The sequence below is a fragment of the Callorhinus ursinus genome, unplaced genomic scaffold, assembly GCF_003265705.2.
Source record: "Callorhinus ursinus isolate GAN/ISIS: 27379988/994484 unplaced genomic scaffold, GSC_fseal_2.0 scaffold9, whole genome shotgun sequence".
Taxonomy (NCBI): domain Eukaryota; kingdom Metazoa; phylum Chordata; class Mammalia; order Carnivora; family Otariidae; genus Callorhinus; species Callorhinus ursinus.
In genome coordinates, this window is record NW_027397071.1 from 2193906 (window position 1) to 2220467 (window position 26562).

At 40.9% G+C, this 26562-nt stretch overlaps 2 protein-coding genes across 5 annotated transcripts in view; one reads left to right on the forward strand and one right to left on the reverse strand.

Annotated features, from left to right (window-relative positions):
- Positions 1–21833, reverse strand: part of WDR3 (WD repeat domain 3) — a 30441-nt gene extending 8608 nt beyond the window's left edge. Inside the window, exons 1-17 of one of the 3 annotated variants that reach the window (XM_025872540.2) lie at positions 21764–21833; positions 18518–18719; positions 17330–17539; positions 14985–15103; positions 13052–13130; positions 11845–11940; positions 10828–10941; positions 10530–10631; positions 9980–10077; positions 8983–9090; positions 8230–8460; positions 5877–5970; positions 3737–3838; positions 2263–2348; positions 1952–2087; positions 1174–1230; positions 64–164 (exon numbers count right to left, since the gene is read on the reverse strand). In XM_025872540.2, coding sequence (XP_025728325.1) covers positions 64–164; positions 1174–1230; positions 1952–2087; positions 2263–2348; positions 3737–3838; positions 5877–5970; positions 8230–8460; positions 8983–9090; positions 9980–10077; positions 10530–10631; positions 10828–10941; positions 11845–11940; positions 13052–13130; positions 14985–15103; positions 17330–17539; positions 18518–18688 — 1904 coding nt within the window. In that variant the 5' untranslated portion in view covers positions 18689–18719; positions 21764–21833. Of the gene's footprint in view, positions 1–63; positions 165–1173; positions 1231–1951; positions 2088–2262; positions 2349–3736; positions 3839–5876; positions 5971–8229; positions 8461–8982; positions 9091–9979; positions 10078–10529; positions 10632–10827; positions 10942–11844; positions 11941–13051; positions 13131–14984; positions 15104–17329; positions 17540–18517; positions 18720–20568; positions 20726–21481; positions 21636–21763 lie in introns of those variants that run through there. The other 2 variants (XM_073896066.1, XM_025872541.2) reach the window with 2 other exon arrangements.
- A 73-nt stretch (positions 21834–21906) lies between these two features.
- GDAP2 (ganglioside induced differentiation associated protein 2) overlaps positions 21907–26562 on the forward strand; it is a 69080-nt gene continuing 64424 nt past the window's right edge. Inside the window, exon 1 of one of the 2 annotated variants that reach the window (XM_073896067.1) lies at positions 21907–22094. The gene's annotated coding sequence lies outside the window, so the exon portion shown is untranslated. The remainder of the gene's footprint in view (positions 22095–26562) is intronic. The other variant, XM_025872535.2, reaches the window with a different exon arrangement.

Sequence of the window (26562 nt, forward strand, 5' to 3'; positions counted from 1 at the left end):
GACACTCAAGGGAAATGATATGTACAGGACTCAAAGGGACATCTTTGAAAAGACTGCACCTACCTGTCATCGTGTGCAAAGAGAGACTTGTGGCAGTCCCCAAAGTCCATACCCCAGATTTTCACGTTCCTGTCAGCAGAGCCTGTTGCTATTAGTGCTCCATCCTACGAGGAAGAGAAGGAAACCATTACTTTACCTGATTATCAGAAACTCTACATTTAGATAAAGCAAGACTAACCCATTTCTTTCAGAAACATTAAAATCAATACAAATTTCATCTCTATCAAGAGCACCTATTTATTTGCTTTAACCTAAGATTTCCTTAAAAAGCTTGTTGAGTGAAAGCACGAACTCTGTGGCTCCAAAGTTTTCGTACTGCTACAGGGCGGTACTGTGCCTTGATGTCTGTTACCTATTTACTTCCTTGAACAGGAAGAAAAATCGCTCATCTCTGTCATAGGATTTGGGGGAAGAGGGAAGGAGGAGGAAAGAAAAGTCTGGAAAAGAACCTACTAGAATGTTTTATCCCATGTTCTCTCTTTTATCTTTCCTATGTCAATACCTCATCCAAATAGTTGTCAGCATAACAAGACCACCGGAAATATCTTGTGCCGCCCACTTACTGTTAATGTACTGATCACAGATGGCCAGAGTATGCAGTCCTTTCACACAGATTCCCACTCTTATCCATAACTAGACATTGCAAAAATATCATTTTGGTCAAGGAACTAACAGTATAGATATAATGCAAAATACTGTAAATGTCCAAATGTGAAGCCAAGTTCCATCTTCTTCAGCGGCATTATCTTTCAGAACAAAGGGGGATGCCTTCTTTAAAGTCTTTGGTATTTTAGGGTGCTCTACCAATCATAGTATTTTAGATAACAAAATACCATCTGGGGAATCCACAACAGGGTGTTAGCTGTAAGGATTAACTCAGATATTTTGAACATATTCTGACAGCACTGAAGTAATTTATATATAGAAAAAAATACACACACACACACACACACACACACACACACATACATGAGGTACAATTACAATATACATTATCTTATGGCTTTTTGGGGAGAAAGATATACAACAGGATGAAAAAATACTCTAAAATGAAGACAGCAAGCCAAGAACAAAGAAAGTGCTTGTTACTAAGACACTTTAAGTTTTACTTACATAAGAAATGTCCATGCATATAACAGGCAGTTTGTGTCCATAGAGTGAAAGAAAAAACTAAATATTAAAAAAAAAAAAAAAGAATGTAAATAATTCACGTCTGCCTATAAGATACAGGCATTGTTTGTTACATGTGGATCTAAAGTAGAACTTTAGGATACTATCCTCAACACTGTTCTGGATTGCTTCCTATTTATATTTTCAAGGAAGACAAACCACTGAAGGCAACTTGTACCCGTGTCCAGCACACGGAGCCCTCATGCACTTGCCCCGACACTGCACCGTGGAGGAGCCAGTGCCCCAGAAGCCTACTACCTCAGTCAGACTAGGCCACAGGGACGTCCTCTGCATCTCTTAGCTGCGAAGACTCTGGGCACTCGCTTCCCAACAATGTTCCCAAGCCTGCTGCAGTCCCCCCGACTCTGGGCCTAGGGCCCAGTAATCTGTAATTTTTAAAAGCAACCCAAATGATCCTGATGTCCAGCCAAGTGTGGAATCCCTGCCCAGGAGATGCAGCAATTCTCTGCAATTACTGGCGGCAACAGGATGTGCTATCTACAGATTTTCTGAGTTTATGAAATACAACTTGCTTTAAGCAAAATTTATGAACCAAAGGGTTCTGTAAAAATCCTAGCTTTCCTAGTATACCTACAGTGTTTTGATTCACACATACATCTTTAGAAACATACCACTGCTGGGCACAGTCAAGGTCACTTTCCAGGCTCAACCCACGGTCAGTGAGAAAGACAGAAACTATTCCCAGGCATAATCACTGTACCTTTAAAGTGTCAACATAGAAAATTTTCACAGTACAGTCCAGCAAAGACACAGCCAACAGTTTTTGGTTGGGAGAATAACTGACACACAGGACGTCTTCATCTAGTTGCAAGGTTCGGGTTTGCTTCACAGAAAGTCTAGCATGACGGAAAGCATGAAATAAATAAATAAATAAATGAGGGCTCTACACAGGCAGACAAAAATTCCAAAAACTCTCTGGAGCGTAACAGAAATACACACGTCAAAAGCCCATTCAGTGGTTCCCCATTCTCCCTCCAAAAAAAAGACACAAATTAAAAAATGTCTACTCACCTCTTCTGGGTACTATTTTCATCTTTTACCAACTCAAAATCCCAGAACTTGACAGATTTATCTGCACCACCTGTCACAAAGCCACGCTGAAAAGCCAATGACATTGCAATTAAGAAACATTTTATTACAGAAACTTTGGTAAGAAGTTATATATCAAAATTGTATAAAAGACCATTTTTACTTAACAGCATGGGAGAAGAATTAAGAAAAATGTGGTTCCTTCCTAACCCCTTCCACTGCTCTTTTGGGGCTGCTGCCACAGACCTTATTCAAAAATTTCTAGCAAGGGCTAATGTAGACAGATGGTAACTAGTGTCAAGTTCTAGTTATACTTTCATTCAGCATCAGGAAGTCTCTGAACATTGTAGGGTTTCTTGCTCCACCTGAGAAAGCACCAGTCAAATAATTTGCTATTAAGTAATAAAATGGTTTGACAAATATACACAGACTGGATCATCAAAATAAGTTTATTCAAAGTATTTACCTCAGTAGGGTATAAATTTATTCCTGCAATGTCCCTACTTAAAATATGTTTGAAACTGTTTTCCAGTATCAAGAAATTAGTCCCATCACATTGTAGTATTAAAGTATATAGAACATGGGTCAGAAAACTAGACCCCAAGTGTTTATTCTGCCATTTGAGATTAGTAACATAGAAAAGAACGCACCGATGACCTTTAGTGTTGCTGTAATGACAAAGACTATAGTTTAGCTTATAAAACCATTAAGCAAATAATAAATGACATGATGGATGTAAAAATACTTTGCAGAAAGAGAATCCTCTACAAATGCAAGATGTTACTACTATTTAAATTTTAAAGCTGTTTTGATCTGACCCCAAATGGCATAACCCACCCTGAATTTCATATTCAATTTTTGCCAAAAATGGTATCTACTTTCAATGGATGAAGATTTGCCACTATTGAGAAGATTCAAATGAACGGGCCACAGTCTCTTATTATTGTCCAAAAAAATACCTCAAAATGTTCTGAGCAACAGCACCAGGACTAGAGTTAAGTATACAGTTCTCCAAGGTGACCCCTCTGAAGGGAAGCACCCCGTTACTGACTTGAAAGGGCTGGTATATTTGCTATCAACACTAGACTTATATAGTCATAGACGTATAGACTAAAAGGGGAATAGAAAAGTCTACTCTATCCTCTGCATTTTGTTGCCCAAGGAAATATTCCCTCTTAGGAAGTAGCACAAACCACTGGTGAAAACTCACAAGGGTAAGCAATCAGATGTCATGCGGCTGATGATCAAGAGCAGCTGAATGAGAATTCATTTGATAATGACAGCTATTCGTATTATCAGGCACATGATATGCCATCATATAGGAAATCTAAAGATTAGACAAGAAGCAGACTTTCTTTAAAGAAACACCGAAGAAATCTTTGTTGGGCAGCAGTAAAACCTGATGTAAGAAACTGGGAAGTACTCAAGTCCAGATCATAACATCTGGTTTCGTTACCTGATCTGGAGAGAGAGACAAGGACCATAAAGCTCCATCATGTGCGTCTATTGTCTCCAGCAGATTTCCTGAGGCCAAGTCATAAAGCTGCAGCTTTCCTGTCTGAGGAGGACACAAAATGAGCACAGCTCCAACTAGCACACCCACAACCTCCAAGACTCATGCCTACGCAGTTCAGGAAAGATCTCACAGCCGAGCAGCGACCATGTGGCTCACGGTTTAGCACATGGATCCCACAGTCCCCGCTCTGTGCCTCCTATCTGAATAAACACCACTGATGTGCTGGGTTAACTCTGGCAGGGTTGCTCGGCGGCACGATGACGGAACGGGGCAACCTGGCAGTCCTGGCCTCTTGTCACATTCACTGGTTCTCCAACTTCACAAGGGAAATAGCTTGACCAGAGGCAAATCAGGAGAGACACAACAGCAACAACACCTAAAAACCTTTCAAGCTTAATCAAGTTTAAATGGTAACTGGCTTAACTAACTCTTCCCCATCTAGTTTTGGTTTCCTCCTCTAGAATACACTGACAATGAGAAATAGGTATCTACCTATGATGCTAGGGAGGGCAATGGACTTAAAACAAAAACACAAAAAACCCGCAAAAGCTTAGAAGACAATGAGCCACGCTTCCTGCTTAGAACTTGGCTAATGAAAAATAAAAAAGAATAGAAAATTTAAAAACTAAAAAACTAAAATAAAATAAAATAAATTTAAAAAATAAAATAAATAAAAATAGAAATAACATGATCACATACACACAGCGGCAAAGCCTGCTCTATGATGGGCTTCTGCACATGGGGTGGCAAGAGTGTAAGGAAGACCTGAGTTCCAGGGCTGCCTCTTTCAGACTCTGTGACTGTTGCTGAATTCACCTCCAAGAGCCTGTTTTCTCATCTGTAAAATGGGATTTACAGCACCAGCTTCTCAAAGTGGTTTGTGGGCGTTAAATGAGATCATGTACATTAACTGCCTCGCACAGAGACTGGGCTGGGGTCTGCGGATGGCACTTTAACCATACAGGTAGACTTCAAAGATAGTCACAAAACGCTCTCCTAACAAAAACAATAGAGGGGACATTTGTTGAAAGAATGAATGAAAAACGAGAGAAACTTGTAATTAGAATTTAATGTTCATTCCCTGACAGTGACCCTAAAATCTCTCTGGCTTATTTTACACTTTTAGCTGGGCAAAAAAATACCCACTGTGATACACAGGTTTTCTAATAAAACAACTGTGCACATACAGCACGAGTTTAGAGGGGCGACAATGACAAATCCTTGCAAAGCACTTTTCAAAGTATTCCAAAGACCTTATTCCATTTTATTCTCACTGCTACTCCTAACTACCAGTACTTCTGCTCCCGGCTCTTACTTACTTGTTATTTGCTGCGAGCCAGTTTTTGTGCTAAGTGCTTTCCATAGGGTGAGGTAGGTTGTTTACCTCATTTTACATGAGAAAACGAAGGCGTACAGGGGGCAAGTAACTTGCCCAAAGTTCTCACACTCAGTGAGTGGAAAATCTAGAATTCAAGCCTAGGCCTATGTAGTGCAAAAGCCACTGTCAAAAAGCACTTGTTGTCACCCTACTATATAGATAAGGAAATATACTAAAAGAAGTTTCAGGACTTGCAGCAATTTATCCATTCTAAAATGGGGAGAATCTGGATCCAAATTCAAGTCTGCTTATTCCCGCACATTTATCTCCCACTCTGACTGGCAAATGGGAATGAGGACTAGTCAGTCTGTCTTTACTGAATGCTTCTAGCTGCCCAAGCCGGACAATAGGCACTTCGTATATTTCACCATTAGTCTTGTCAAAACACAACTACATATGTGTTTGTGAAGAGATGCACAAAAGGCCGACCACAAAAACAGGAATGGACAGTTATCTCAAGGTCATGATTGTAATTTCCTTCCTCACAATCTGACATAAGGTTTGCTTTTTTTAAAAACACAAATAAAGAAAATACAACTTAAAAGAAAACCCCTCAAGAAAGGGCAACAAACTACCCACCTTCTCACATTACCCAGCTCTCATTCATTTCCAATATGCAGAAATAGGAACCAGAGTTCTCAAACAACTTTAAGAATATTGAGTAGAAAAACCTCCAAAATCCAAGAAAAAGCCTCAGTTTACCTTTGTTCCTATGACCACCTGCCTATCACCAGGTACGAAGAACGAGCACAGCGCGTATTCACAGGTCATCGTACGGATACACTGTAATGTGGCCCTGTGAGAAAGAACGAATAAAGAACCGCATGTTAAGAGAACCTGCTCCCCTGTCTTAGAGGTCAGCATGTTCGTTCAGTACACATCTCACCACATAGAGCTCGGCTCAGACCCAATTATAGTCAAGAGAGAAAAATTTAAATGGCACTTTTTTTTTTTTCTTTTGGTAGGGGCCGCCTAATCCTAAGGAACAGAGATTATATAAAAGCAGGGCAAAAAAAAAAAAAAAAAAAAAGCATCTGCTGGGCTCAAAGAAGTAATCGAGCCCACAGGATTACAAGTCGAATTAGCCTATTATTAAATATCTCTACAAGTTCATTTTATTGGACGATAAACATTCATCCCTTCAACAGATATATATCAAATGCCCACTTCATTCAACACTTACTGAATGCCAGATGTGATTCTAGGTGCTAGAGGTTTAACAGTGAGTTAAACAGAAATGACCCTGACATTCTTTAGGAGCAAGGCAAACACATTACTGGTCTATCAGGTGACAGCAGGTGCTGTGGACAAACAACACTAGGGGAAGCGGAGGAAGAGGGTCAGGGTGGTAGAAGGTTCCAGGCACAAAGAACAGGCGTGTAATCACCACAGCAGGGACATGCTCTTGCTGTGTTTAAGGGATGAGAAAAGGCCAGTGGGCTCTAGCGCAGCAGAAGGGGAAGGGGGTCAGAGGTGAGGTGTGTGAGCACTTTGGCTTCCAGGCAGGGTGAGGTGGATCTACTGGGAGTGACACTTCCATTATGAAGATGACGCTGGCGGCTGTGTGGAGAACAGACTACAAGGGGGCACGCAGCGGGGAGACCCACCAGGAAGCTATCTCGACAACAAGAACGGTGAGAAGCGATGGCGGACGGGAGCTGGGGATGGCAGCACAGGGGAGGACACGTGCTGGATGCTGGCTAAGTTCTGAAGCTGCAGCTGACGGGATCTGCTAGTGACCTGGACCTAGGATATGAGAGAACGACCACAGCATCTAGGGGAGTACAACTGGAAGGAAGTAATTACTTTCGAAGACGGGGAAGAGCTACAGGTGGGAGATGGTGGGAGAAAGAAGACCACAAGCTTGGTTTGGGCCATATGAAAAATGGAGATGCCCAATGAGACAGCCAGGTGGTGATACAAACAAAAGACTTGGACGTAAGGGTCTGGTGTGCAGGGAGCGGCTAAGGCTAGAGAAAGAAATGTATGCATCGTCAGCATAGAGAAAGCTGCAGAACGTGAGTGTAGAAAAGGTCCAAAGACTCTGCCCTGAAGTACTCCAACACTCGGGGTCAGAGGGGAAGAAGGACCCAGCACAGACACAGGGAACGGCCAGCAGAGGAAGAGGACATAATGAGAGTCAAAGTGCTTCCAAGGGGAGAAAGGAACCCATTCCAGGGGAGGCCGTCACATGAAGCTTACGGGTCACTGGATTCAGAAACATGAAGATCCCTGATGAGGTGACAGGAGCTGCTATGGTGAAAAGGTGGGGAAAGGCCTGATGGGAGACGGATGAAGACAGAACAGAGAAAAGAAATCAGAGGATGGGATGTAACCAGAGAGACTGAGGAGGAGACAGGGCTATTACTTCTTTTCAGATGGGAGGTATTAGAGCATACCTGCATGCTGACGGGAATGATCCAACAGAGCAGAAATGTTAAAGACACAGGGGGAGGACAACTGTTAGCAGGGGAGCAGAGAAAGAGCCACAGGTACAGGTTGTGGTCAACGTTGATTAGGAGCACCAACACAGGGACAGGAGGAAAAATGGACTACATGGGTATACACGTATATACATGCTGAGTTGGCAGGTGTGCCGGGAGCACATGAACGTTTTCTAGATGATTCCATTTTTCAGTGAATTAGGAAGCAAGGTCACCAGCTTGAAGGTGCTAGAGGTTTTTGGGGCTTGAGGAGAGAAGAGGTGTGGAATAGTCATCTAGGAAAGGAATGGAAAATTAAAATAAAAATACTGGACAGCACTAAGAGCCTACTAGAATTCAAGGAGTAGGCAGCCTGTTTGTGTGTTTTCTCTACCCAAGGACGGTGACAAACCTCAGCCATGGAATAAGCTTCCGTTTATTTTTTGCACCAAATTTTAAAAAGCAACCTTTCCAACTCTAAACTCCACAGGCCCACAGTCAAGATACATTCTTGATGGAACGGTACGTAGGGCCTTAAGAGACTAACAACTAACCATCAAGAGCACTAGAACCTCATTTGCAGGAAAGAAAACATGACTGGATAAAAGTATGGAGAGCACCATTTCACAAACCTGTTCCATATTTTCACGGAATCTGCCGCGGCTGAAAGGACAGCAATGTTGTCGGAGCTGAAAGACAGGGTCCGCACATCACTGCGATGACCCCCGATGGTGATTCTGCTCGTCCTGACAGGCTGAGGAGCAGACGTGGATGGGTGCAGCGAATATGACTCCACCAAGTTGTTCTGCAGCAGGAAGACTGCCTTCAACTCTCCTTGAGGTGAATGAATCAAGTCAAAGGATCTGTGTGAGAAAATAATTCATAAATGTTCTAGCCACCATCTTCACTCACAAGGTTAACTGTTTCTAGTAGAAAGGCTTCACAGCGTCCTCCATCTATGTGATGTTTGAGCAAGTATAAAGAATTTTACAAAAAGTGCTCTGTGTCTTGGGACGGTAGCTGAGTATGGGTTTTTAACTCAAGAAAACCTGGGCTGAGATACTGGATCTGACATGTATCTTGCTTTTATGTAAGTAATTTTTATACATGACCTTAAATCCTTTTGGAGCATGGGGTACACGTTTTTCTTTTTAATTGGCAGCAGGAAAGAAGATTAAACAAATAGAAAGTTATTATAATAAAACAAATATGAGATGATGAATAAGCGGGTCTATGGTGAGGGCACGTATCCCATGATCACTGTTTCCAAATATGTAATTCCTCTAGACTGCTTACAATGAGCATGAAAAAACCAATACAACTTTGTAGCTTACTATTTCTACAATATTGCTCTCGGGTAATTCAGATACTACACTTTTACTCACTTGATTTTGGCAGAAGTTTTGATATTAGTCACCCGTTGGATTTCATCTTGCAGAGTCATTTCGACATTGACTTCAAGGTCTTCGTCCTCCCCTTTGGAAGAATTTAATCTGGCGGGGGGGAGAACAATGACTTTTCTAGAAGAAGCTTTGCTATTATGCGAGTCACATTATGACTCCAAGACCAACAACCTGTGTAATCCTGGGAAAGTCACTTAACAAAGGAGTACCATGAGAATTATATAATCCAGTGTTATGGACAAATGCTTTGTGAACCACAGTGTCATAAAATTTTATTCCATTTAATCAGTACGCTCAATAAGTGGATTCTGAAGGCAACAGCCCATAAAATTTCCTGGGGCAAGTAAGTCTTTGTAATTCAAACTATTCCAATGAAATGTACCTGGTTAACTTTTCTAACTTCAGGACTTTTTAGAAGATCCATTAAGCTGCACTTACAAGTCCAACTATGTCAATAAACCAGAGGTCTCAGAAGGTTTGCCAAGGTGACTTTTTCTTTGAGCCTTGATAAATTTCAACAAAGAAATCGAGGAACCGATTTCTTTGGTTATTATAAAAACCTATTCCAAGGTGGTGTTGACCCCAAATGCCAGTTCTATAGTCCTTCTCCTCACAGGCCCCAAGGTCAGCATTATGCAACCCAGCTTCCTTGTGTATGAGTTGCTGTCAGTGAAGGTAACTGCTGGCCTAAGAACTAAATCATTCAGAAGCTATTTTTTAAAGATCTGTATGGCCTTTCTAGTTCTATGTGGCTCTGAGTTCACGACTCAGGAACATGCTAGTTACGAAGCTGTACTAAAGAGCAGAAATATAAAACATGGACTCCCGGCAGTCCAAACAACTTCTCTACCTTTTAACAGCAATTGCTAACAGAGTAATCGCTTCCTTAAAGAAGCCATAGTTTTTCTATCAGTACTACGTGGCTTACCCAAGATACTTTATTAATAGTAAATATTAAAAAAAAATAAAAGCAACACACTTTGCTTTCTTTCTAGCTTTCTTCATCTTCTTATCCATTTTCTTCTGAATTTCTCCTTTGGAAAGGATGCAGAACACTTCTAGCACAGAATCGGTTCCCTAAAAGGTGAAACTTGATGTGAGTCCAGGAAAGGCAATTTGTAAAATAGCTTTTTCTCGGTAAGACCTAAACAATAATGTTCCTTTTTCTTCCCTTACTGGTCGTATTACTTCGGACAGCTTCCTCCCTCCGGGACTGCTGTCTAATGTGTAAAGTGGGAATACCACCTCCTACTCACAGCATTGCTCCAAAGACTAAATAAGAAGCTGGCTAATGCTTTTAAACTGCTCAGAAAAGCATGCACTTAATGCTTGCTAATTAATAAGAACAATAATAGTAACTATTACTGTGTTATGCTAATAGAAGCTAGGGATTATAGGTCTACACAGCAGCACATAATGAATTGTTAACAAGACTGGGGGAAAATTAATCTCTACACTGCATATAAAACAAGCACGAGTCTCTGAAAGGAACAGCCCCGTCCCTGCTTTCTCCAACAAATGGTACTCACGTGGCAAGCTAGAATCCTGCCTGTCCTGTCGACCGCAAGGTTCACAACTCTGTCCCTTCCCTCCCGCATGATGGAACCAGCTTTTCTGCACGTAAGGATGCGCTATGGAAGAAGCAAGGGAGAAGACCAAAGTAAAATGCAAGTTCTGTCACACCTCTGAAAAGGTACGATTCTAAAGAGATGCAGGGGACAAAGATATTCCCAAAAATGACAATAACTGTGAGTTTTTAAATTAAAAACTCTCCAATTCTCGCTTTCCCCATGACACAACACAAATGAAGATAAGAAAAACAATTACATCCTCTGGAGTTTCATCTGTCTCTGGGTTGCCATCCTCAGGCTCATGTGTGTCCTGTATTCCAGGGGAAGACCCTTTGCTTTTCTTGGGCTCTGGTTCTTCTAAGTCTTCCACCTGTTTAATAAAAATGGGAAAACAGAAGCTGAAATAATGTGTCCCCGGAAGTGTCTCTTAACCCTAATGACTTAGAAACCTGTTCTTATGGCCATGAATAAGTGCTCTCTTTGGTAAAACCTCTTCAGCGGTAGGACACTTAACCAGAGTATGATAAAAAAGACTACGGCAAATACAAACAAAACAGTATTCACTATACTATCTCTGGTAACTTTCCGAAAAATACGGACTATGGCTTAGTAACCTAGTAATTTAAATTGAGGTGAAAAAATGATGACTGATTCTTCATTAACTTTAAAACTTTCTTATGTGAAAGAGCTACCATATTCTAGAGGAAAGATGCCAGTCTGGCACACAGAACTACAAAGGCAATCCAGACGTGAAGAAAGGATAAAGACTAGCCTACTATAGTAGAACCCACCCGAACAGCTACTGAACACAACGCTACACACCTAACTCCAGCTAAACCTGCAGTCCATAAACTTTCTTCCACACAAAATCTTTGGGGATCTGAGACAGTTACAAATCTCAGAACATATGTTTATACACACACACAAATTTTACACAGAATTTTGTCTGAGGGGAAAGGGTCACAGATAACCTGAAGTCCATCCATGGACACCCAAAGGTCCAGGAACTCTGGGCTAAGAACCCCACAAACTAAAACATTAGCATCACCAGAAGGTGTAAGCCTAAAACTGTCCTTCCTCAAGCTCAAATAAATGAGGGCAACTGAGCTAACAATGAAGAAAAAAATTCTGATTAAAAGTTTTAAAATTCCTTCTAGTATTATGGAAGTACTCAATAATTACAGCTAATTCAAAATTCAATGGGCCTGTGACACTGCTAAAACACGGCATTGCCCGTGATCAAAAAAAAAAAAAGGCAAAATAAAACAATTACCTCCTGTAGATAGGCTATATCCCAAGCCCTCAGCTCACTGTCGGAAGCCCCAGTGATGAGTCGCTTGTCTTCTGACACCAGCACCAACCCCCACACCTACAGAGTATAAAAAGATTCAAATAGTATGATTTTTAAGAGACTCCAGGATATATGATGCGACATTCCAAAAATCTAAGTACACTGTCTGCAGTGAAATCTGTTTGACATTTGCACAGCCTCATATTAAGGTAACCCTTTCAAAATACAGTAAGAGAAATCTCGGAGTGCCTGGGTGGCTCAGTCGGTTCAACGTCTGCCTTCGGCTCAGGTCATGATCCCAGGGTCCTGGGATGGAGCCCCACGTTGGGCTCCCTGCTCAGCGGGGAGCCTGCTTCTCCTCTCTCTCTGCCTGCTGCTCCCCCTGCTTGTGCGCTCTTTATCAAATAAATAAATAAAATCTTAAAAAAAAGAAAAAAGAGAGAGAAATCTCACTTTTGGAAAGAAAACATGGTCTGTGGTAGAACTGTTGATTATGCAGTAAACTAGAAGTTTCTCTGTAATTTCCTACCCTCAAATTTAGATAATGGCTGTTCAGCACAATTCCTAACTAGAACCCACTCAAATGATGATTTTAAGTCCGGTACTTCTTTGCTTTCAGCCATGCCCTGCAAATAAAAGGTACCCCATTGATGTCTATTGTATAATTTTCAGCCTCAAATATCTAAGAACAATGAAAGGAACAGTATTGTTGTGAATCAACAGTCCAAGAATAATTTGCTTTTCCTTGTCATTAATTAATGTTTTTGAGAGCCTGGTATGAACAAAGCAGGGAGGAGATGCAAAGATGTAAAATACTCCCTGATCGTCTACGTTCAGGTAACTATTATAATGACGATTTGCTGCTTACAGGTCACGGGGCCAAGCACTGTACATACAGTGTCATTAGACCTCCCTATCATCAAAAAGGTGGACACATTATTTAAAAACAATGAAACTTATGTTCGTGGATTAGAAACTTCTCCAAGGCCAATTTCTACTAAATGCCAGGGTAGCCGTATCTGCTCCGACAGCTGGTGCTCGCTCCCTCCACCACTCCAGTCTCTGTCTCTCAAGACAGCACACGATGATTACTGTGAGCAGCAAAAGCTAAGGGCCACGAGAGGCCCAGGGAAGAAAACCATCTTTTTGCCTTGCCATTCTCTCCCTGGGCCCGTGACCCTACATGTACCTCAGTTCGGTGGCCAACCATCGTTTTAAAGCAATGCTGGGTATCAAGGTCCCACCATTTCACCATGGTATCTTTCCCACTAAAAAAAGAAACAGGAGAAAAATCTTATTAGAAAAAAAATCAGTAAATGGTAGGTCAAGGACTCATGTGTTGCCTTCAAAAAAATATACGTAGCAACAATGTCTAATGCTACCACTCTACCTCACCTTTTTTTAAGAATCCTAACTTTCCATTATTAGGTAGAAAATACAATGTTTCACCTGTAAGCACAGAAATAACTACGAATTCAGAGTGTCACGGAACACAGACGCTGACCTGTGGCTCATCATCACAGCACCCACATTCCCCCACTCTCTGACACAGAAATCTCTCACATCTCTTCTGCTCCCATCTTCCATGTCCAGCTGGTCTCCACATCCTGGAAACACCTCCTCTGTGAGGCCTTGACTCCTTCCAATCCATGTCTGCCCACGAACCTGAATTTAAGTTCTACTGCCTGAACTATTTTCATAGCTTCTCATCCGGTCTCTTTGTCCATTCCTGTGCCTTCATTACATCCAATAAACTATCAGATAATCTCTTTTTAAACTTCCACTAGCTCAAGGTTCTCTATAGAATCAAAATCAGGCTCTTTAGCACCATTTTCGAAACTTCTCATTCATTGGCTCTGAGTCTCTCTGCCAATGAGCTCTACTCCTCCCACCCCAAATGCCTCTCTCTTCCCTGCTTCTTCACTAATATAAACTGAATATAATCCTCCTTCATGACCAAACTGGAAAAAAACAAAAAAAAAACAAAAAACCCCCCAAAATATAAAGTCCTTCCTATACAATCCCACCTCACTGTGTTATTTCCTTTCTTTTACACAGTTGATCCTGTACGATGAGGGGGCTAGTGGCGCCAGCTCCCTCACACCCAGTATAGTCAAAAATCCACATACACCTCTGATTCCCCCACAACAATAGCCTATTATTGACCAGAAGCCTTACCAGTAACATGAACAGTTCATTAACACCTATTTTGTATGTAATAGTCTCACAACAAAGTAATCTAAAGAAAATATTAAGAAAATCATAGCAGAAAACACATTTACAGTACTTTACTGGATTTACTGAAAAAATAAATAAACGCATACAAGAGGACTTGACCAATTCAACCCTGTTGTTCAAGGATCAACTGTTTCCTAAGCTAAATGTGTATATTCTTGTAGAACTTTGGTCATTCTCTCACAAAATCTGTGTTATCTAATAACACACCAATGTGCCATCCCACAGGAACTAACCCACCAGTGGTATAGCATTCAGTGCTCCTTCACAACTGCTTCTGAATCATTACTAAAGTTCTTCCAGTTACTGCTGGCAAACCTTAGTATCCCAAACTTTCCTGGGTGGCCATTCCTTAGGACGGACAATTATTATATCAGGTTGAAACATATGAAATTGCTGATATTTGACCTATCATGTTTGACCTGCACAAATGGAAATTTCATATGGTTCAACCTAATAGATGTTCAGAAGGCCTACATATAGAGTATGTCTGTTCTCAAAAGGCAGGCAACTCAAACACTTGGTATTCACCTGTGCTCACTGCTCTACATTCTGTTTTCCCGACTTTCTCGGGATCCAGAAAGCAAACAGCTCATTCTATAAATGGCATGTCAAAGCTTAAGGACCGTGAAAAAGCTAATACCAGAGGATATTCACGACAAATCAGAAAAGAGAATTAAAAATGCTAGAAGTAACTCTATGGATACCTTCTAGGGTACTACTGGGGAGAAGAGGGAAGGAGAGAGGAAAGCAGAGGGCAAAAGAAGCTAACGCATGAGCCTGAGGGTAGTACGGACGAATGAGGAAGGAATGACCCAAATTCTGTCTTTGAAACCCTCTCTGATGCATTTACATAGAAAAGAACTGGAAATGAAACTGTTACTTACCTAGTAACTAGCAGATTCTTTTCTCGTAGAAACAGTGCTTGTGTGATGGCGTCCTTGTGCCCCTTTAGACGGTAGAGGCCGCTTTCATTGATCACATCCCACACAATAGTATCTGTGTCCTAAAGGGATCAGATAATACAGACAAATTTTCTTTACCTCATCAGGCCTCGACAAACAATACGATATAATATTTTTATTACAAAGGTGACACCTAGTCCTGGTAGAAAATTTGGAAAGCATAAAGTTTTGAGGGAATAAACAGCAGTTAATTCCACCATCTATACTGCTCCAATTCAACATTCAGGTTATTTTCAGAACACTGGGATCATGCTATTCATGTCATTTTATAACCCTCCCCCCGTTTTTCCCCATTATTTCAAAATATTTCCGTTCTTCCATGTCCTTCCAGACTGTTCTCATTTTCAATGATCGCAAAATAATCAATCCTAAGGATATACCATAATCCATTTAAACATTTTCTACTTTTGCCATTTAGGTAGTTCCCAATTTTCCGCTATTATAAATATGTGGAAGTGAACATTCTTGGACATAAATCTTTATATATACCTCGGATCAGAATAAATACTAAAGAGGGAAATTCTTGGGTTAAAAGGTATTTCTATTTTTAAAGTTTGCAATTCATCACAAGGTGATCTCTTTAAATTGCACCAATCTCTAGGTCCACCAGGGATATGAATGACGAGGCCAGTTTTCCCATCTCCTCAGCTCTGGATATTATCAGTTTCTCAAAAACCAGCTACAAATGCTGTCTCAGTAGTTACTGAATTTACATTTCTGAATACCAATAAGAAATTCTGTCCATGCTCTGTGGGGATTACTGGTCACTTGTACCTCTCTCGGACTGCTAAGTCCTATCTTTCATCTTCCTCTGGGTCTTACTTTTGTTTGATTGTTTGTAAGTTATTAAGAGATGAGAGATATTAATCCTCTTTATATTGAAAATATTAAATACTTTCTCTTTTTCAATGTCCTTTAACTTTTTTCCAGTTTCATTGAGAAATAATTGACATACATTGCTGTATAAGTCTAAGGTATACATATAGCATGATGACCACAACAGGTTTAGCTAAATCCATCTTCTCATATAAACAGAATAAAAAGAAAAGAAAGAAGACTAAAGGAAAAACAATTCCTCCTTGTGATAAGAACTCTTGGAACTTATTCTTAACAACTTTCCTGTTTCTTTTAAACGTACAAATGTTTTAAATCTAAATATTCAAATCTATCACTTTTTCTTTATAATTTCTTTCTTTGCCGATAGGTTTCAAGTCCTTTTCTACCCTGGTATCAGATAAATATTTACTTCTGTATCTTCCAGTTTACTTAAAATATCTTTAATATGTAAGTCTTTAATCTGTGACTCATTTTGGTAGGTGGTATAAAGCTTTTACTTAAACTTCCCCCTACATAGCCAATTGTCTAAGCACTGTTTTAGAATTCATCATTTTTATACACACCAGAAACACAATAAGGAATAGGAAAGTGGATTTGTGTCTGGGATTCCCATTTGGTTGCAACAACCTAACTATTTTGTGTTGATAGATTAGTTTTACACATTTTAATTATGACTTCATAACGCATTTTAACATCTGAGACCTCCTAAAAAAATACTCTGAAAAAAAAAAATCTACAGTCCTCTTTTATTATTCCTCTTTCCCAAATTTCTGGTGTTTTTTTTCACTCATTTGTTTTCCATACACCCTTTTAAATAATTTGGTCATGTTATTAAAACAACAACAACAAAACCTTTTTGAGACACTTATATACATTGCTGTAACTATATAAATTAACCAGAAAACACCAGCATCTTTGTCTTCTCATTCAAGAACATGATTCGTATCTCTGTTCAGGTCTTCTGTTACATTCTTCAGTACAGTTTCATGGTATTTTTCTGTCACTTAATATACTATTGTAAATGCAATCTTTTACATTGTGTTTTCTAACTGATGACTCTGAGACATAGGAAAGCTGCCAATTTTTATGGCAAAGAATGACCGTTTTGTCTCTCCTTGTCCCATCTTTTTTATTTTTCCCCTTGTGTACTGTTTTAAGTAGCACTTCCATAATGATGTTATACAATACTTATCAGAGGCAGCCTCATCTTGTTCCTAGACTTAAGAGGCTTTTATTAGAGAATGTGACAGGCAACAAAATGAACCTCCCAATTCATACTCATTCTCTTCCCTCCATTTCCACCACCTATCCTATTTTGTACATCAAAGACCCACTGTTTCACCCAACAGTTTTTGCGAACAAGCTGCTTCAGCATAAGCCTTATACTCCTTTACTAGATTAAAATCTGGATACCTGATTCAAGGTCTCACCTTGGACCCGGAAGCCAGCCTGCCCCCTAGCTGATCATACTTCAAGGAAGTGATGGCTGCTTTGTGTCCATTGAAGGTCACATTTCCTTCCCCACTTAGGAGACTGAAGATTCGGATAGACCCATCCTCATAACCAACAGCTAAATGTAGCCCATCTGGGGAGGGACATAAGCAAGTGACTTCTTGTTTAAGCCCCTGAAGGATGAGGATCTGAAATCACAAGAATCATAAACAATGTACAGGTAGAGTTAAGCACGTTATCAAAGGAAATATGTGGGAATAACTGGGGACAGTAAAATTAAGAGCATCAATAATTCCAAATCATTCTTATGAATAATAATGAAATTCTGCAATCCATCTCAAGTTCTTTCATACAGGAATTATTATTTGTACAGGGCAACGAAACATTCAAGGTTAAAATTATTTTCTCCAAAGCTCTACATTAGCATGGTATGTACAAAAATTTCCCAAGCGATAAATTACTAAGTCCTTATCCTAAGTTAACACTAAATGATATTCCATAAAGGGTTATAAACACATCCTTGTTTTAACTGAGCCCCATCTTGAGAGAAACCAACCTGTAGGGCACTAGGGTGCTACATGGTTTATCCCCAAGAAACTGGCTGGCAACATGTATCAAAGTATTAACCTCTTGGGAGTCACACAGTGACTGGGCAAGATCAAAATACCTGTATCTGGTGTGGTAGAAATGGTAGGCTTAGGGAACTCAGTGACACAAAATATCAAAGCCTAGTTTAACAAACTTGGGCCTCCTCTGTATCAGTAAAAAAAAGGTTCTGCCAACACAGCTAAGTATTATTCCTTTCAAACGCCTAATATTTTATAACTGGTTGTGAGGGCAACTAGTAGAACTTGAAAAATAAAGAATTGGTAGAGAAAACCAAACATGTCAGAATTGTGATTACAAATAATTACTTGTAAATACTACAAATGGATACCTAAGAGGTAAGCTCCTATTTGGTCACGGTTTTCAGAATTTAGTGCAGAAAAACACAACAGAACCTGATACTTGGCTACCTAGACCCAACGAAGAAAGATTTCTCTTTCAGGGGCACATACCTTAAAAAAAAAAAAATCTGTGCATAATAAATCAGAGCTCTCCCACTCTGCCTCTCCATCCTCAAATACCTATAAATCAGTTATCGACCTAGTTGATCTCCGGCTTACCTTCTCTCCTTTCCTTAAGTCCCAGATGAAAACGTGTTCGCAGGCTGGTACTGCCACATAGCGTCCTTTTTCACCACGAAGGGTCACAAAGACAATATTACCTTTTTGGCTGCCAATAAGGCCAAAGACTGCACTGGCAACATAGCGTAGGTACTGCTTCGTGAGCCCCATGTTATAACGTCTGATACTGCAAGTGAGGTAGCTGTGCACACACAAAGAAAAGTCAGCTCAATGGGCACCCTGGTTCTGCCAGGCTAGCAAACACCACTGTGTATCATGTGATTAAAACGTGTAACTTGTGACTTCTTAACCTTTATTTACTCTGAATAAAGCACTGACATAAATACCTGGACATCATCATTTTGTATTTGCTGTTGACAACATGTAAGCCCTCATTCCTCAAGTCTCAAATTGGTCACCTTGTCGTGCCCGCCTCACCAATAACTGACACATGGCCTTAGTGCAGCTAAATAATTCACTACTGTTCATTTAACCACCAACAAATTTTTACACTGAGATTGACAAGATTGAGTCGGAAAACATTTACAGTGAACAATTACTGTAATCCCACTACCTAGACAAGTGCCGTTTTAGACACTAGAGTGTTGAGTAAAATAAAATCCCCAACCTCGTGGCACACATCCAGCAGTGATTCTCAAACTCTAGTATGTATCCGAATCACCTGAGGGCTTATGAAAACAGATTGCTGGGAACCACGTCCACCAAAGCTCCACAGTGCCTATTCTGATTCAGTAGGTATGAGATGGGAACCAAGATTTTTCTAAGAAGTTCCCAAGTGACGCTGTGGTTGTGTGGTTCCTCACTTGGGAGAAAGACTGTAGTACATGTATGTCCTTCTTTGACTTCCAAATCAGGTCAGCCACCTACCCTTGGCACAGAAAAATGATACAGCAACATGGCATATTATTTTTGAAAGATGCCTTAGTTCTCCCCTAAATCAAATTCACTGAAAACACGTTTATAGATAAAAAAGACAACAAGTGAAGGAGATACCAAGTCATGCCAGTCTGGTCTTGATATGGAAGAATGAAAAGTGCCCCAAACACCCACACAACTTAAAAAAGACACGACAGCAAATACATCCTTTTTGGGGAAGCTGATTTTTGTTGTTGGTTATTACTTTTAGTTTAATTCTACAGGGTCCATTCTGATTACACTTGGTTTTAGCCTACCTTAACAGACAAATGATCAATGCCTACTCTCTTTAGTATTTTCTTTTAGTAACCATTCATTTTTCCTCACCTAAGAACCAACAAAGCCAGTTAAAAATCAAGGAAAGAATATTAACATGATGATAATGCTGTTAGCCTAGGCCATTTCATCAACTCTTCCTTACTCCTCCAGCCCCTTAACTATAGTTCCTCTTGATAGTCTTTGGCCATCTATCAATTCTTTCCACAGTATTTTCCTTGGAGTCTTCATATAGCATACCTAGGCCTAGGGACACCTATATCTCTATTTCCAGTCCTGTTCATGTACGCGAATACAAATGATAGAGTTCCAAAAACTTTCATGAGATACCCGTTCAAATACCTTGCAGCATCATATTGAATATGGGTAAAACCGAACCTACCTCGCTTCCTGAACCCCTCGTTTTTTTCTTATTCTAAGATACACAATCCCCTTTGCCATTCAGGCTCATAAGCCTTGCAGCAAACTTTGGCTCATTAATAAAAAATATTATTATAGCAGCCAAGACTTACAGAGCACTTACTATATGGCGATTTATTCAATGTATACACCTGAGTAAACAAATGCAGTTGTTTAATTACAAATAGCAACTGAGTTAACTAAAAGGGTTAACATGTGCAAAGCACTTAAGAGAAGCATCTAGGGGCGCCTGGGTGGCTCAGTCCATTGAGCCCCGGACTCTTGTTACATTGGGGTCATGATCAGCGTCATCAGATTGAGCCCCAAAGCTGGTTCTGTGCGCAGTGGGGAGTCTGCTTGAAATTCTCTCCCTCTGCCCCTCCCCCTGCTCATGTTCTCTCTAAAATAAATATTTTTTTAAAAAGCATCTAGAGGGGTACCTGGGTGGCTCAGTTGTTAAGCGTCTGCCTTCGGCTCAGGTCATGATCCCAGGGTTCTGGGATGGAGCCCCACATTGGGGCTCCCTGCTCCGCGGGAAGCCTGCTTCTCCCTCTCCCACTCCCCCTGCTTGTGTTCCCTCTCTCGCTGTCTCTCTCTCTCTCTGTGTCAAAATAAATAAATAAAATCTTTAAATAAATAAATAAATGAAATGAAAAGCATCTAGAATATTGTAAGTATAAGGATAAAAAATTCTTCACAATAACCTTACAAAGTAGGTACTATTCTTACCTCCATTTTACAGACAAGAAAACTAAGCAAAGAGATATGCAATAACTAGCCCAAAGTCATATACCCAGTTTTAAGCGCCAAAGCCAGGTTCCAACACAGTCAAATTCCAAAATTTCTTCTTTTAACCACTAAGCTAAACTGCTTCTTTGCCTCTGTCCTCTTTTGTTAGAAACTTCTACCTAATTCATAGGTTTTCTGAAGTAGGATTCTTTTCTCTCTTTCCACTTTCTGTTCCAGGTCTTTTATCACTGGGTTCTTGTCAGGTTAGCTGGTTTCCTTCCTTGTCCTGCCACCTTGCTTTCTTCATATTGTTCCTCTCACCTAGAATAAGGTGCACTGTCATGTCTAACCTATTTTTAAATCGGTATTATCTTCTGAGGCCCACTTCCTTCGAGGCTAGACCATTCTCGCAGCCTTTTCTATTGCCCCAGTATTTAAAAGTACGTTCCATACGACTTGGCACTAGTCATTTGTGTCTCACGTGCACAGATCTTAACGCCTTTTGGAGAGAGGTCACGACCTAACCTTCTTCCGCGACCTACCATCCCTGCTTCCAATACATACGGAGCCCGAAAACACGTTGTTTTCTATGAAGTACTGAGGGGCTGGGGCGTAGTAACAGACCTGTCAGACGTCCCTAACCCGAGTCTTCAGTCAGGACAGAGTGAGGGGGTGCTCCGCGCACCGATGCCTGAGCATCCTCGGGCGACCCGGTGCACGCGCCAGCCCCGGGCGTTTGCGGGCGGCCTCCGGGGACGGTCGGTTCCCAGTCACCACCCTAGCAACCGGCCGCAAATGCCCCCGCCTCCTCTGCTGCTGGCGCCACGGAGGCCTCAGCCAGGACCACGCAACTAACTCTGAGCCGCGAGCAAAAGCGATCAAACGCCGCGCGCCTACAGTCCCCACCTTGGCCTCCACGAGGTTCCGAGCCTCCTGGACCCGGCGCCGGGACCTACCCCTTCCGGGTCCGCTTCGGGACCCACTTCCGCCCGGCATTCCTTTTGCCTTCGAGGAGGAAATGACGTAGGCGCTCTCCGGTTGGTGAGGACCGGCCGGTAGCGGAAGTCAGTGTTTCGCCACTCAAAGCTCTTGCAGCTGGTCACTCCAGCCTCCTGGGACTTTGACTCGCCTGACCGCCGAGCTCCTGGCCAAGGGTGTCCGGGGATGCCGCTCGGACGCTTTCTACGAGGAGCTTAACCCGCCCTGCTGCCCGCCCGGATGGGACCGCCGGAGTGCTGTAAGAAGTGGGACTGGGACCGGGGCCGGGAGGGAAGGCGGGGCGGAGCGGGGTGGGGGCGCGGCGGGAGGCTTTCGGACTCGGCCGGGACTGAGGGTACGGACAGAGGGGGTTAGTGCTGTCCGCTCTCTGGAAGAATGAGCCTGCCGCTTCTTTCCCAGAGGTTAGTCGGGCTCCTCTGGCCCGCGGCGCTGTCGGGAACGACCTATCGAAGAGAGAGGGTAGGTGGACCTGGGCACCAGGGTCAGTGGTGCTGGAGTCACTAGGAAGGCACGCGCCCTGATGCAGGCGAGATAGGGCGGCTGGGACCTTTGCGGGTTACAGTCCCAGGGTTGAGTTTATGTTGCCGCGCCTGTGGACCCGGCGTTCCACAAACAGAGCAGCTCCAGTCAGGGCTTGGTAAGGCGCTAAGCCCAAGATGCTGAGTCGTCTGGATCCCCGCAGTCCCTGGAGGGACATTGATCTGGCTTTGTGTTTCCGCTCCCTGGCCACTTGAGGGGGAAGTGACGAGGGCTGACTCCTCCTTGCTTGGTAATTGAGGTTTAGGTGCCCTGTCACCAGGTAGAAATTAGTTTTTCTCTCTCGCAGCTCTGTCCGCTTCTATTCTTGGGCTGTATAGAAATGTTCAAAAATGAGTTCCGATGTCTCTAGTTGTGGAAAATTAAAGCTAACATACAGCCGTACAAAAGAAATAAGCCTCTGCCTTCGCTTATTGAGCAAGATATCTGCAGCCAACCTAGAAATTAGACTTTTGTCTAAATTATCTGGTTATTTTCAGACGTTTCTTGAGTTTTTCCTTTCTTTCGTTTCTTGAGATCCTAAGACGTGCAGCCAGTCTTCCATAGTCAAGAAAATTGCAGTAATAGCGAATGGATATGATGAGACTGTAGACAGATGTTGTAGGTGTTTTGAAACAAGATTACTGTGGGTTGGATGAATGAGAAGGGAGGAAATTGTGGCAACAGACTATTGTTTCAATAAGTTTCCTGAGGAAGGGAGCATTTAGGTGGGTTTGTATGGTTAATATCTCCCATAGGAGATGTGCATTATATTATTATAGGGAAAAAACGTGTGCTTCAGTAGAAAACTGCATAATCTAGATTCTATATAGAAAGCTGTTCCAAGAAAACAATTTTACAACTCTGTGAACTATAGATAACTAATGTCAGTACTAAATGTTTTTTGTCTATAGACACGCAGATTCTGTCCTCTTAGAGATTCAGTGGAAGTTGCCTTCTTGTACATTCATTTCAGTATTTCTGATCTATTAATGTGTTCAATTTTGGGATTCCTTTTATCTGTCACCTGACAGGTTCTCTTTGAGTTAAATAAAATGTTGAACACATTTTCATTTTTATATTTGAATGAGTCATGATTTTACTTAAAAAAATTCCTTTTAATGTTATGAAATATTACGGGAAGGGACAATCACAAATGGAAAAAATAATTTTAATAAGAGTTGGTGTAAGAGCACCTACGTACCAAGATAATGCATCTTATAAAATTCCCAAATCATACAGTTTTAAAGAGTATAACCCTAATTTCTAATTTAAGTTTCAAATTGTTCAATTTATTAATACTTATTAAGACATAGTAAACTTCTTTTAATATGAAGGTGGTACTACAGACTCACCTTTGGGGCCTGTGCTCTGGATGTTTTTGAATGACCGTGTTAAATTTGACCTAGACCATTGACACTGCTTAGAAATATTTTTGTTTTACTGTATTTATTGTTGACATATGTAGCTGCTTCAGTTTGTTTTTCCACCTAAGTAACTTAAAAAAAGGTTATTTCCATTTGCATAGAATGATTTTTAAATATAATAGATTTGATGTTGGGATGGAGTATTATACATAAATATCTAATGTGCCCTGAAGTTTTAAATATTTAAATACATGGCATAAAAAATGGTAAACCTGTAATTTATCTCTTTATACTTTTATCCAGGCCTGTCTAACCAATGTAAGCATTTTGAAGAACAAGCAAACAGATTTAAAATTCCTGCTTTTCTCTTAAATGATACCATTTTCTTTTTATCCAGACAAAAACCAGGTTATACTGAGACCGTGATCCAGGGTATTCTGTCTGACTCTGCTTAGTCTTGAACAATAAAAATCTAACCTCTCTAGCCAATCCAGTTATTCATATAAAGAATTATTTAGAGGACTTCTTTTTTTATTTTTTATTTTTTTAAAGATTTTATTTATTTGACAGAGACACAACGAGAGAGGGAACACCAGCAGGGAGAGTGGGAGAGGGAGAAGCAGGCTCTCTGCTGAGCAGGGAGCCCTATGCAGGGCTAGATTCCAGGACGCTGGGATCATGACCTGAGCTGAAGGCAGACACTTAACGACTGAGCCACCCAGGCACCCCTAGAGGACTTCTTAAACTAAAAGACTGAGAGATTTGTTAAAAAAAAAAAAAAATGAGCACTTAACCTAAATGTTTACAATATTTGAGAAAAAAGACAAGTTGCAGGGTAATGAGAATGGTTTATACTCATTACGGGTTTGGATTATAAAGGATATATAGAGAGTTCTTTTTGTCTTTACGTCTTCAATCATGAAGATACTGAAGGTAACCCTTAACATAGTATGGCTAAGGAAATAGATATGATCCATTCTGGAATCTTCTGCTTGTCTCATGTAGATTTTTTGATCCTGGACATAGATGTCTTGTCTCAGGAACCTTTAATACTAAGGTTTAGTGTTTGCCTTTGAACCTGTTCAAAGGTCTTGACCTCTTAGGTGATTCTCAAAGGTATCTGTGACCCCAAGAATGTTAAGAACCACTGTACCTTAAGCATCAGAGATCAAATTTTCCTGCCTAGCTTGGCTTTGCTGTGTTGGAGAAGAGGGGAGATTTAAACCTCTTTTTGGTGAGAAGACTCAATTTCAGCTTAAAGATGGAGCTGAAAAAGAATTTTCCCTTTATTAAATGTTATGACACTTTCTATATAATGCCATTAAATTTTGAGAGCCCTGAACTGTATTTATTACTCATTAAGTACCCAATATCTGATGGGTCACAATGACTTTTAAGATCTGGGAAGAAGGGCCCACAAATTATGCAGACAAGATGTGATTAGAGATACAGGAGAACCACCAGTAGTTTACTGTCAAAGAAGATAATAGAATTTCAGAGAAAGAATGATCAATAGTTAATGCAACTAAAATTTGATTAGTTCCTGGATTTGACATTTGGTCAATCATTGTTAGACATTGAAAGAGCAGTTTTAGCATTGTTAACAGAGATGGAAGCAAAACTGCAGTAGGTTGAATAAATGGGAGTAAAGGAAATAGAGCTGCAAAACAGATTATGCTTTAATGGTAAATGGTGGAATGAGGAGTTTTCACTGGTGTCTGAAGAAGAAATGGGGTAGGAAAGTTTTTTAGAATAGGAGAACCAAGGGGAAGGAGAGAGTAGATAGAGTGAAGGGACAGTTACGACATTCTCTTACAGGAGAGCTGGTGAAGTGGAGTAAAATGCGTAAATGAAGGCAGTTTGGCAGGTTTAAAGTGTGGCTCCCAGATGTGCCCTTACCTCTGTAAAACTCTTCTACTTTTGGTCTTAGCTGTCACTTTGTGGAAGAGACATTCTCTGCTTCTCCAAATCTAAATTATCTTTCCACCTTGTTCTTCTTTACAGAACACTTCTCACAGATTTTAACTATGTATTTATTTCTGTGATTATGTATATTTGTGTGATTTTTATGAATCTCTCTCTTCCATTAGAGTCTCTGCACCTAATAATGCTTGAATAAATGAATGCGTGGAACAAATAAGCATTTATTATCTTGTAGTTTCTATGGGTCAGGAATTCGGTAGCAGCTTAGTTTTGTGGTTCTGGCTCATGAGGATTTCTCATGAGGTTGCAGTCAGGATGTCAGCTGGGCTGAAGTCATTTGAAGCCCAACTAAGGCTGGAAGATCCAAGGTGATTCCTTCACTTGCCTGGGCATTGATGCTGGTTGTTGGCAGGAACCCTCAGGTTCTTTCCATGGGGACCTCTCATGGGCTGCTTGAGTGTCCCACATCATATGAGCTAATTTCCCCAGAGCAAGCACTCCAAGAAAGAGCACAATATCTTTTATGACTCATCCTTGGAAGTCATATACTGTCATTTCTGTGGTATCCTGTTGGTTACATGGGTCAGCCCTATTCACTGTAGGAGGCAGCTATACCGGGGCATAGATATCAGGAAGCAGTTATTGAAGGACATCTTGGAGGATGTTAACCACAGATGCTATATGGTATAGCATAGAGAGTCACCCAAGAATTATTAAAACCGTTTCCTAATAGTGTTGATGGAGGGCCCAGCTGACATTGAAAAACATGCATTTGTCTTGGCAGCAGACAGGATAATTACTGATTGTTTTTTTTTTTTTCCTAGTAGCATAGGAGCAGAATTAGAGAAAACAGATGTTGGATTGATCTAGGTATTAGGGATTAACAAGTCATTTCAAGGG